This window comes from Lytechinus variegatus, chromosome 3 (genome assembly GCF_018143015.1).
Source record: "Lytechinus variegatus isolate NC3 chromosome 3, Lvar_3.0, whole genome shotgun sequence".
NCBI classification, from domain to species: Eukaryota; Metazoa; Echinodermata; class Echinoidea; order Temnopleuroida; family Toxopneustidae; genus Lytechinus; species Lytechinus variegatus.
In genome coordinates this window covers 24,296,176-24,308,473 of record NC_054742.1, presented here as the reverse complement: position 1 = coordinate 24,308,473, position 12,298 = coordinate 24,296,176, and the positions used below count along the sequence as shown (strand labels likewise).

General features: G+C 34.1%; 1 protein-coding gene across 1 annotated transcript in view; it reads right to left on the bottom strand.

Moving 5' to 3' along the window:
- Positions 1-511: 511 nt before the first annotated feature.
- The window catches only part of LOC121410573 (ubiquitin carboxyl-terminal hydrolase 19-like), a 37,541-nt gene continuing 25,754 nt past the window's right edge, over positions 512-12,298 (bottom strand). The window contains exons 25-26 of the mRNA XM_041602749.1: positions 2,009-2,253; positions 512-1,246 (exon numbers count right to left, since the gene is read on the bottom strand). Of these exons, the coding sequence (XP_041458683.1) occupies positions 2,043-2,253 (211 nt within the window). The 3' untranslated portion in view covers positions 512-1,246; positions 2,009-2,042. The remainder of the gene's footprint in view (positions 1,247-2,008; positions 2,254-12,298) is intronic.

Genomic DNA, 12,298 nt, shown 5'->3' with positions numbered 1-12,298 from the left:
TTTGGGAGGAAAAGAGAAAAAGAGAGGTCAGAGAAAAGAGAGAGAGCTGAAGGACTATCAAAGTGACAAAGAAAAAATGATCCCATAACAGGGAAATACAACCGTTGTTTGTTTTCTTTGAACTGCTCTACTTAAATGAATGTAATGAATAAAATAAACAAGGTCACTAACAAAGAAAGTGAAATAAAATTCCTTCTGTTTCCTTCTCATATTAACCAATATGAATTAGTTTTGGTTTACACTCTTATAAGCAATTCTTTCTTAAAATAAAACATTGGCCCAAATTCTGAATAGTGCACTATAGTTTGGGAAATAACGATAAGACCAGTTTCCTATTAAGCTCCCATATAGCATGGTCTAATAATTATTGCCCAAACTGAAAGTTTAACCATGATTCAAACTTATAATGTAGCTTCTGGGTAGCCATAAGTGATTATCTCACTTTTTATACAAAGACAGTTTTCAATAGTTTCATAGCTTAAAATGCTGATAACTCTAAAATATACTTCAAATATAATTGTTTTTCAAATATGGAAAACTAACTTCAACAACTTGGTCTACATTGCCTATTATGTTTCTAATGTTTCCAACATTTCAGGCCTCAAATATCTTTATTTCACATTATAGTTATGAGTACTTAAATTGTGATGATCCAGCATCTTCTGTTTGAGATTTGTCTCACAATTTTGTACCCATTGTTTATTTACATCTGAGACTATTCACTTTCAGATTTATTTGATAAAAAGAAGATTGGATATTATATTTTTTGTTCTTTCAAAAAGGTGATACATGTGTACCTGAATATTATATGTAACATATTACTAGATATCAGGATTTCCTCTTAAACTGGGTCAAACAAAAAAAAATCATATCTAAAAGAAAATGCAGAAATTATGGCAAACATTCAAAACGATTCTTTAAACTCATCATTGCAATATTGCACAGAGTATTAGCACATTTATATTATGAAATAAAATGTTCAGAACAAACATCAACAGAATTAAATTGCTTTATGACTTGGGAAAATATAAATAAAAAATAACAGATTAATAAGTTGGTTACTTTTACATACTCATAAATAAAATAGAGATATGGTATTCAAGAAATGGGGGAAAAACAAATATCAATAATGTAAAAGTAATAAGATAACAATACAAGCAAATAATCACAATCTGTTTCAAATTTCAGTATCATTCTTGTTGCAATCTCTACTCCTTCATCATCATTCCTCTTCAGTTGAATACACCTGCACAAAATAAAAAATAAACAACAAAAATTATCAATGACACAAGGAGTGTATAATACTTGTTAAACTAATCCTCACAAATCTATTTAGGTTGAAAGTCAATCGAAAATCAAAAGGACAAAAATTAGAGTTAAGAATATAATTAGGGGTAACAGAATGCTTGAACAAAAGTAAAATGGATTTAAAGAAAATTTATGTATAGTAATTTTCGATCAAGCAAATCTACTGATATGTGGCTAAGTGTTATATTGCATTTAACATAAGTAATAGTAAGCTGAATTGAATTAAAGCTTCATGGGTTTGAGAATTTCTTGGGGATTATCTTGGAACCAAAATCTCATATGGATGAATAGTAACATCCTTTTTGTCATTTACCTGAACAATGAAAAGATATACTTGAATAAATAATGACTGATGACAGAATGGAAAAAAGACGGGAAGCAGTGGAATTTGTCTGTAATCCAGTGAATTCAAAACCCTGGTATCTGTACAGATGTTTGGTGATACCTAAACAGATGCTGAAAACCAAATAGAAGGGGATCAATGGGGTAGCAATGGGGTAACATAGAACCCCTTTTTAGGGGGTAAACTATGAAGAATTATTGGTATGATATACCCTGTATGAATCACTTACAGTTAAAACTTAATCATATGTAATTATGCAAATATGTGTGCGAGTGTCTATGGAGAATCAGAACTAGTGATAACACATGACCCCAGTCCATACTTAAAAAAATACATACCAACAAATTATCAAAGTACCTTATTTTTATCCCTTGACCAGCAGAGATCAGCTCTAATCTATATCCTCCATATTAGTGTAGCCAATATCCTCTACCTCCCGGTTCCTGTTATCAATGTAGGATGTTTGCAATGGGGATGGAGGTGGTGGAGAGGAAGCAGGGAAGCGATTATCATACTGAGGAATACGTTTGCTTGGTGTCTCTACAGTAACAGATTGATCTCTCTCACTAACATCCATCTCACTGTTGCTAGAGGTTGATGACCTTGAATAAATGAAATAGCAAGAGCAACAAGATATTACAAAGAGAGATGCTAAATTACAGTGTCGCTAAGGCGAGCACATAATACGCCCGCCTGTAACGTGGAAAAAGCAAGAAAAGTGAATGGTAGCGACTTCACCTTTGAACTTCTAACCTCAAAATCGTTAAAATAGCTGAATTCTGTGCTTGTATCTAAACACACAATTATATAATTCTAGGTTAAAGGTCAAGTCCACCCCAGAAAAATGCTGATTTGAATAAATAGAGAAAAATCAAACTAGCATAATGATGAAAATTTCATCAAAATCGGATGTAAAATAAATGGCATTTCAAAGTTTCCCTTATTTTTCACAAAACAGTGATAGGCACAACCCAGTGACATGCAGATGAGTCAGCTGATGATGTCCGTCACTCACTATTTTTGTTTTCTATTATTTGAATTATACAATATTTCAATTTATACAGATTTGACAATAAGCACCAACTTGACTGAACCACATAGTATAAAACAATGCTAATTCCACATGTTCAGGGAGGAATTAATCATCGTTTCACTTGACAATGGGGAGAAAATAAGAATATTTCATATTTCATATAATAAAATACAAAAGAAATAGTGAGTCATCAGTTTCCTCATTTGCATACCGATCAGGATGTGCATACACAGTAACTGTTTTGTGAAATGAAGCGAAATTTTGAAATGTAGTAACTTTCTTATTTTACATCCGATTTTGACGAAATTTTCAGTGTTATGCTTGTCTGATTTTTCTCTTTTTATTTAACTTTTTGTTGAGGTAGACTTGTCCTTTAAGTCAAACTGAAGTTATCGTGTAAACAAGGAAAATTTAACGGACGGACAGACGGATGGACCACGAGCGTGATACCATAATAGGTCCTGTCTAGGACAGGCGTATAACAATGGAACAGTTGGTATTTCTGGATAAATGCTGATACAGTTCATAAGTCATATACTGAATTTTCTAAATGTTAACTCCACCGGCTAAACTTTAAAATTAACCACCCCATCCCAAAGTATAATTGGCCATATATATGCCATATAATTCACTCGCTATCAGGCCTCAATTAAGGGAAAATTATCTATACATGTACATGTATAAAGCAATCACCCTATAAAAATCTGTCTGTACAAGAGCTACCTTTTATGATGGTATATTCAGTATAAAAATAAGCTTTATTTTACAATGTAGATATTTTACATTTCTTATCTACCTTGAATGGTCTTTATTTGTTTATAAACATATATTCCTTGTATTTATAAAAGTTTCTGAATAACTACCACCCCCCTGACGTACGTATGTATATATTCATTTGCATGAATATGTCATAAGTATACAACTTTGAAAACATGCATTCCACTTTACAAAGTAATTGGATACCAGTTTGTTTTTATTTTTCTGCTTGCCTGGTAAACTTTAGTTCATCCCAAAATTAAGTCTTGTACAAAGGAAGGAAAGACAGGATATTCCATGAGGATCCGAGAGGAAATTGAACATTGATTAACAATGGTTCCTCAAACCTCCCAAGTCTGTTCCTGTTTACGGATGTTAGACCACTTTCAGTTCACATGTATTAGAGCCCAAATTCATATTTCTTGTTAGGCTCTCAAAACAGTCTGCTATGTGTTCTGCAGGTTAGAGTACCCCAACAATGGTATCATTCCCTTCAGCAAGAAATTTACAAGCATTGTGCTGCACTTGACCTAAATTCACACAGAAGTTAACTTTTTAATGTGAAATTAGCTTAATCATCTTGAGCTTACTAGTCAAAGCATTTGCATACGGAATTTAAAAAGCCAAGAAAGCCTAGCAAAAGCAATCAATACTTTCTGTGCATCTGTGGCAATAACTGTGCTTATGTTACGCGTTGTTCTCTTTTGTCCTTTCTGTTTCTGTTCCAAAATCAGTTTGATACTAATTGATGTTTCAAGCTGCTTGATCAACCTCATACCATATGGCCACTAAAATATTTCAAATTTTCTGGGTATGATCTTTGCAAGGTTGGAGTCCACCATTCACCGTGCACTGATTTAATAAATAGAGATAGAGATATATAAGAAGACTATCTCTATTATACTATTCTGTCAAATTCATATGTGAGGGTTTTTTTTTTACCTTGTATGGACATTTGTAATTCAGCATTTGCTGCCAATATATTTTGATGCATTAATAGAGACCATTAATAATAATCATCATTCTTATTGTAATTATTATGATGATTATGATAAACAAGTGGAGTGCCTCTGGCGGTCTCACCTGCATCGAGCGATTCAATACAGCAGCAGTGCTAACTTTGAAAACTACTATAACTCACACAAGATGTTCAGTGATACCTGGTTACTCTTATTTCCATGTTTTATGAACTAGACCAATACACTTACAGAGATATGATGGTAATTCAACGAATGCCCCCAACGTGGCTAAAGTTCATTGACCTCACTTGACCTTTATCATGTGACCTGAAACTCACACAGGATGTTCAATGATACTTGATTACTTTTATGTCCAAGTTTCATGAATCAGATCCATAAACTTTCAAAGTTATGATGGTAATTCAACAGATACCCCCATTCGTTCATTGACCTTTGACCTTGGTCATGTGACCCAAAATGCACACAGAATGTTCAGTGATACTTGATTACTCTTATGTCCAAGTTTTATGAACTAGACCAACATACTTTCAAAGTTATGATGGTAATTCAACAAATACCCCCAATTTGGCCAAAGTTCATTGACCCTAAATGACCTTTGACCTTGATCATGTGACCTGAAACTTGCACAGGATGTTCAGTGATACTTGATTACTATTATGTCCAAGTTTCATGAATCAGATCCATAAACTTTAAAGTTATGATGGTAATTCAACAGATACCCCCAATTCGAACAGGGTTCATTGACCCTAAATGACCTTTGACCTTGATCATGTGACCTGAAACTTGCACAGGATGTTCAGTGATACTTGATTACTATTATGTCCAAGTTTCATGAATCAGATCCATAAACTTTAAAGTTATGATGGTAATTCAACAGATACCCCCAATTCGACCAGGGTTCATTGACCCTAAATGACCTTTGACCTTGGTCATTTGACGTGAAACTCATGCAGGATTTTCAGTGATACTTTATAAACTTTATGTCCAAGTTTCATGAACTAGGTCCATATATTTTCTAAGTTATGCTGTCATTTCAAAAACTTAAACTTTGATTAAGATTTGGTGTTGACGCCGCCGCCGTCGGAAAAGCGGCGCCTATAGTCTCACTCTGCTATGCAGGTGAGACAAAAATCAAGATTTTACAATTTCATTATTGAAAAGAGATGCACATATTTTCATTCTACAGCTCTCTTGTAAAGTACACATAGATTGTTCCATTTTTCAGAGGGTAATCCCACAAATCCTTCCATGTAGTACCATATTGTGTACAATGACATAGATCAATCAATCTTCTTGCTTTCTGTATATTTATGCAATGTTACAAACAATTGATCGTGAACATTTTCAACCTCCTTTTTTCAGGTCAGGTCACACTCTTATCAAATTGGAAATCTTAAAGCAAAAAAAAGTCAATATCTTTGGGAAGGGGCAATCCCCCCTTCCCCTTCAGTCACTCTGCTTCCTAGCCAAGTTTATTGCTTTCTCGTGCAAATATTTGGTAATAATGAGGATTACAAGAGACATAGTTACTTCAGCAATGAACAAAGTGTAGAATGTGTATTAACCACTGTTGAACACAAGATGGCGCACCATTACAAAAACTCATCAGAGCTCTGCTGGCTAGCTTGATGTGTTTAGTTTTCCCATGTTGTTCTTATCTCCATGTAATAAATAGACTGTTAATCTCAGTCAATTACCATGTCATTGAATTACAATCAACTTCGCTCATTAATGGAACAATCCAATCCGGTATCATGAATAGACAAAAAATAAAACCTTGGATTGTAATTGTAATTATCTTTATATATGGCTCATAGAATTTGGAATCCAAATTCGATTGAAAAATGAAGGGTGGAGTTTGTTGCAACTAGATAGGCCTACTTTGTCAATGCAGTATACAATGCATACAATCGCAGAGGTTGAATAAATGACTGTGTACACATTTAAAGTTGCTATTATTGAATGTATAAATTACACACACATTCTGAGGCAAATGACTACATCTAAACTTCATGAGCTTTAAAGGGCTGATATAAACACACACACAAAATGTGTTATTCTTGGCTTTGCATGGGATTTAATCATTGTCATCCTGGGGTGGTATTCTCAAAATCATATTAACTTGGGTGTTAAATATCATGTTATCTCTCTGATTTAACACACACCTACAATGTAAGATACCCCCAATCGGTATTCTCAAACCATGTTATCTGCGTGTTATCTCATTTCAAGTTATCTTCAACTCCTCCCACTCTGCATCTATTTAATCCAATCAAATGCGTTGTTAAAGGAAAGATAGTGCAAAATTTTCAGTGAAAAAAAAATGAGTGAGCGGGCGGTGACATGAAACCTGTATTGTAACATCATTTTGTAAGTAGAGAGAAAGGTACCGGTAGATGGAAAATAAAGCTTGAAAAATGAAAGAAGTTCACAGAAAGTTCTCTCAGATGATAGCTATATGCTCGTATATGTTGTTATTGACGTTTGCGTCTGCTAGAAAAAGTGCAACCATCACCTTTCCCAACTAAACCCCTCTTTAACAGTGTTAAATTTTTGTGTATTCTTTGAGCAAAATTTTAGCTTATGCCATTTTCAGAATACCAAATTTTGTGTTATCTTCCACCCTTACACCGCGTACGGGGTTGCGCGTTACACACTGCGTATTTCAAGACCATCCATGGTGTTACCCCTTTGGCCACGTGTTTTCAGAACTATATAGAATACCGCCCCTGAAGGCTATAATGATCCATTAAATGTCCTATCAGTATCATAGACTTTAAATGTGATCATGTGGTATTGCAATAAACTATAAAGTGATATCAAAATACCAGTAGTGGTAGGGTAAGTCCAGTAATGTCATATCTTAAGGGATGGGAGTGACACTGCTGATGTGTATTTACAGGGTTTACTATGGATTGATCATAATGAACCAGCTGATGAATAATGAACCCATTACATGTAACTAAGAAGACCTCTCAACATGGGTCTTGATAGAAGGATATCAGTGACCATTACCTTTAAGAAATAGCGCCCTCTATAGAAAAGTCTCAAAATGTAAAGAGGGGAACGACTGATTCATCCTTCTTATCCACTTTCCATTTGTATACACATATATTTTTCCCCCTCAGCTCTTTTAGATTAGTTACATCATAGCTTTTGCCTCTACTTTCCTCCCATATCTCATACAAGCTCAGCTCCAATTTTTCCTCTCTTATTCAGGCGATAAAATAATTTTTAAATATTTATTTTATTTTTTCTCTCCCTTAATCTCTTAGATTTACCACTTATTTATTTTGCTCATTTTCATGTTTACCATGTTTTTTTTCATAATACATCCCCTTTCTCATACAGCATCAGCTTCTTTATTTGCTTTTACCCTTTTAGGCAATTTGCTTCCCTTCCATATATACAATTTTTTTTTTTTTTTCTACTGTATAGTCTTCTAATTTTTCCCCTCACACCCAGCGGATTACAATATCAGTTACACTATTTGTATATATTTTTTTTTCCTTTTTTGATATATTAATATACTTTTATACTTACAGATTTATTTTTACACTTACTTTCTTCTCTTAGTTTGTTTAATGCTCTAACATACATACTTATGTCTTTTACACATTATCAGTTGTCCCCCATTCTTTCCCTTTTTTCCCCCTCTTATGCACCAGTTTATTATGCCTTTCTTTGTTACATGTTTGACCCACCTCTCACTAATTCTCTTGTTATTCATCTCTTCCTCATACCCTCTATCACTGTTTTGTTCCAGATCCTGTTTGATGTTGCCTGCCTCATATCTTAATCCCTCTCGGCTTAAGGTCTTTCTTTGGCCTTACTTACACTAACTTCCCTTTGTGTCTGCCTACTCCTTTTCTTTCACCCCCTTCATTAAGCTGATTTGTCATCTGTTCTCACTAATGCCCCTTTTGTCTCCTTGTTTCTAGTGTTGCTGTTGAATGTCTGTGGTCTATATTTTGGTTGTTCCACTTTATATGTTTGTCATTTTGCCTCCGAAGAAGATTCTGCTAGGATCAAAAGCTTAGGCCCCTTTTGACTCTCTAAAATGTAAAATTGTCATAACTTTCTTGTTTAAATTTATTTTGGTCTCATATTTTCAGGGTTTCCCAATTGTATCATTCCACATAATCCAACTTTGTTTTACGCATCAGTGACCATTCCTTTGACAAATAGCATTCTCTAATATCTTGAAAATGTATATCATCTATAGTTTTCTCTCTATCTCCTTCTGTTTCTTGCCCTTTATTAAATCAGAGGTGTCAATGCATGCACATCTTTCTGAAATGATCGCAGTTCTAGTTATTAAAGTTGTGTTCGTTCATAAGGGAGGGGGAGGTGGGGGTGTTACACTTTCTATCAAGTATATGCTCCAAAAAGAAAGCATAATCAAGCAAGCATAGAATGAGGACTCTATAGCCAGACAATCCTTCTAACTAGACGTTCAATGAAGATTGAAGAATAATCAGGGCCATCAAAATTTGATGAACAGTTCAGAGCAAATTTTTGTGTGACCTCACCCATATTCAGAAGCAATATTTGATCTTGTACAAAAACAAGGTGGGCAAAAGAAATGATCTGTCTTATTGGGATGAAAAATTATTTTTTAATGTAGTAATTAGAAGCTTTACAAATAATCCTGAGGAATTATTACCACAAACAATGTGAAGGACGTAATATGAATTAATGTATTCTATTAAAGGATTCAAAATGTAGACAGGTCAAAATAGACCAATATACAGCATCAATTAAATGGATCATATGAAAACAAACTCTCATATATACAGCAAGTAATTTAGTCTGCACTTAACCCAGTGGTATATCACAAATACATTCATAATACATTATATTTCATGAACAAATAGAAGTTTAATCATGGTAATTCAATATTTTCTTGATATTTCATCAGAATTAGTAAATTATTTCTGATAGTCTCATAATTTACATTGAATTGTATACACTTTGGACTAAATTGTAGGTAAATGATAATAATGATGATGATGATTATAATCATCATTAGAATAATCATTATCATCAGCACCTGCATAAGTCAACATAGCAAATGAACCCCCAAAATGTTTGAGAAGCTTATTTTGCATGCCATTTATCAGTTGACAAGGTCATATACAACTTTATGAGCAGCTTTACGCAACTCATACAGTTACGCAATTCAATAATGAATAAAAGATGATTTATTACTTCATTTGGACAATAACAGTTTAATATTAAATTCATTTATCCATAGCGTGATGTGAAAGGTATATGTACAAACATGCAAATGTAGTTGTCTGGACATGCCATAGCTGATTTTCTCACATACTGCAGGGCTCCACACTAACCCATTTTTTCTACTGGTCCAACCTATTCATGTCGGACCAGTAGATACCCAGTTTTTCAAATTTTTACTGGTCCGAACCTAAAATCTACTGGTCCCAAAAAATTAAAGAAAACATTAAAAAAAGGTGCAAGTTTATTTTTCTAGCCTTTCGTTACCCCCCCCCCCCCCAATAAAATGAAGGGGAATGAAGGACAAAAAGAAAGCAAGAAAGAAAGAAAAAAAAAAGAAAGAAAGAAAGGAAGGAAGGAAGAAAAAAAGAAAAGCTAAAGAAAGGACAGATGAGAAGGAAGAAAAAGAACAAACCAAAGAAGGAAAGGATGGAAGGAAAAAAAGAAGTAACAAAAATAACAAGTGGAATGCCTCTGGCCGTCTCACCTGCATCACGCGGTTCAATATAGCAGCAGTGCTGACTTTGAATACTACTCTAACTTGCACAAGATGTTCAGTGATACATGGTTACTCTTATGTCCACTTTTTATGAACTAGACCAATAAACTTACAGAGATATGATGGTTATTCAACAAAAAACCACAACATGGCCAAAGTTCATTGACCTTACATGACCTTTGACCTTGATCATGTGACCTGAAACTCGAACAGGATGTTCAGTGATACTTGATTACTCTTATGTACAAGTTTCATGAATCAGATCCATAAACTTTCAAAGTTATGATGGTAATTCAACAGATACACCCAATTCGGCCAAAGTTCATTGACCTTTGACCTTGGTCATGTGACCTGAACGTGCACAGGATGTTCAGTGATACTTGATTATTCTAATGTCCAAGTTTAATGAACTAGACCAATAAACTTTCAAAGTTATGATGGTAATTCAACAGATACCCCCGATTCGGCCAAAGTTCATTGACCCTAAATGACCTTTGACCTTAATCATGAGACCTGAAACTTGCACAAAATTTTCAGTGATGCTTGATTACTATTATGTCCAAGTTTCATGAATCAGATCCATAAACTTTCAAAGTTATGATGGGATTTCAACAGATATCCCCAATTCGGCCAAAGTTCATTGACCCTAAATGACCTTTGACCTTGGTCATGTGACATAAAACTCATGCAGGATGTTCAGTGATACTTGATTAACCTTATGTCCAAGTTTCATGAACTAGGTCCATATATTTTCTAAGTTATGATGACATTTCAAAAACTTAACCTCAGGTTAAGATTTCGATGTTGATTCCTCCAACATGGTCTAAGTTCATTGACCCTAAATGACCTTTGACCTTGGTCATGTGACATGAAACTCTAATAGGATGTTCAGTAATACTTGATTAACCTTATGGCCAAGTTTTATTAACTAGGTCCATATACTTTCTAAGTTATGACATCATTTCAAAAACTTAACCTCAGGTTAAGATTTGATGTTGACGCCGCCGCCGCCGCCGTCGGAAAAGCGGCGCCTATAGTCTCACTTTGCTTCGCAGGTGAGACAAAAATGAAAGAAAAGAAAAAAGAGATGAAGGAAAGAAATGAAGCAAGCAATACAGAAAGAAAGAACAAATCAAGAAAGTTGTAAAGGAAAGAAAGAAGAAGCAGTAAAAAAGAAAGGGTAAAAGGAGAGATGGAAAGAAGGACAAAAGAAAGAGAGGAAGGAAGGATTGAAAGAAGGAAGAAAGGAATTAAGGAAGAAATAAAGGAAAGGTAAAATGATAGAAGGAAAGAAATAAAAGGAAGGGAAGGAAAGAAGCAAGCAATATAAAAAAAGAAAAGGTAAAAGAATAGATGGAAGGTAGGAAAAAAAGAAAGACTGAGAGACAAAGAAAGGAAGGAATGAAAGAATAAAGGAGAGAAAGGAAGCAAGCAGTCAAAAAAAGAAAGGAAAGGTAAAGATCTAACAAAGGGAAAAGGGAAAGAACAAGACAGGAGAAAGGAAGGAATGAATGTAAGAAAGAGAGAAAGGGCTGAAAGAAGGAAGAAATAAAAAAAAACAAGAAAGGGTAAATAAATGATGGATGGAAGGGAGAAAGAAACAAACAATGTAGGAAAGAAAAGGGTAAAAAGAAGGGAGGAAAGAAAGGAAGAAGAGATGAGATGAATATAGGATGGATGGACTCAAGAAATAAACTTTAAGAAAAATATTTTTAAAAAAGAAAGTAAGGAAGAAAGGAAGAAAGGAAGGAAGGAAGAAAGGAAGAAAGAAAGAAAGAAAGAAAGAAGGAACAAGGAAGGAAGAAAGAAAGGAAGAAAGAAAGAAATAGAGAAAGGAAGAAAAAAAGAAAGAAAGAGAGAGTGAGAAAAATATTTTTTAAAAGGATAGAAAGAACTAAAAGAAAAAAAGGGAAATTAAAAGACAGTTACAAAAAAAATGAAGTAGGGAAGAAACAAAGAAAGATTGAAAAGAAAGAAGGAAAGAAAGATAGGAAGAAAACAGAGGAAGAAAGCTAAAAGTTTTATCCTAAATGATTTATCAGTTTCTTTTTTGGCTCGATTAAAACAGCTACGAAAGAAAGTCAGAAACCAAGTGTATCAACACACACACAAATGCATATGTGGGGCTATATGTATTCAGA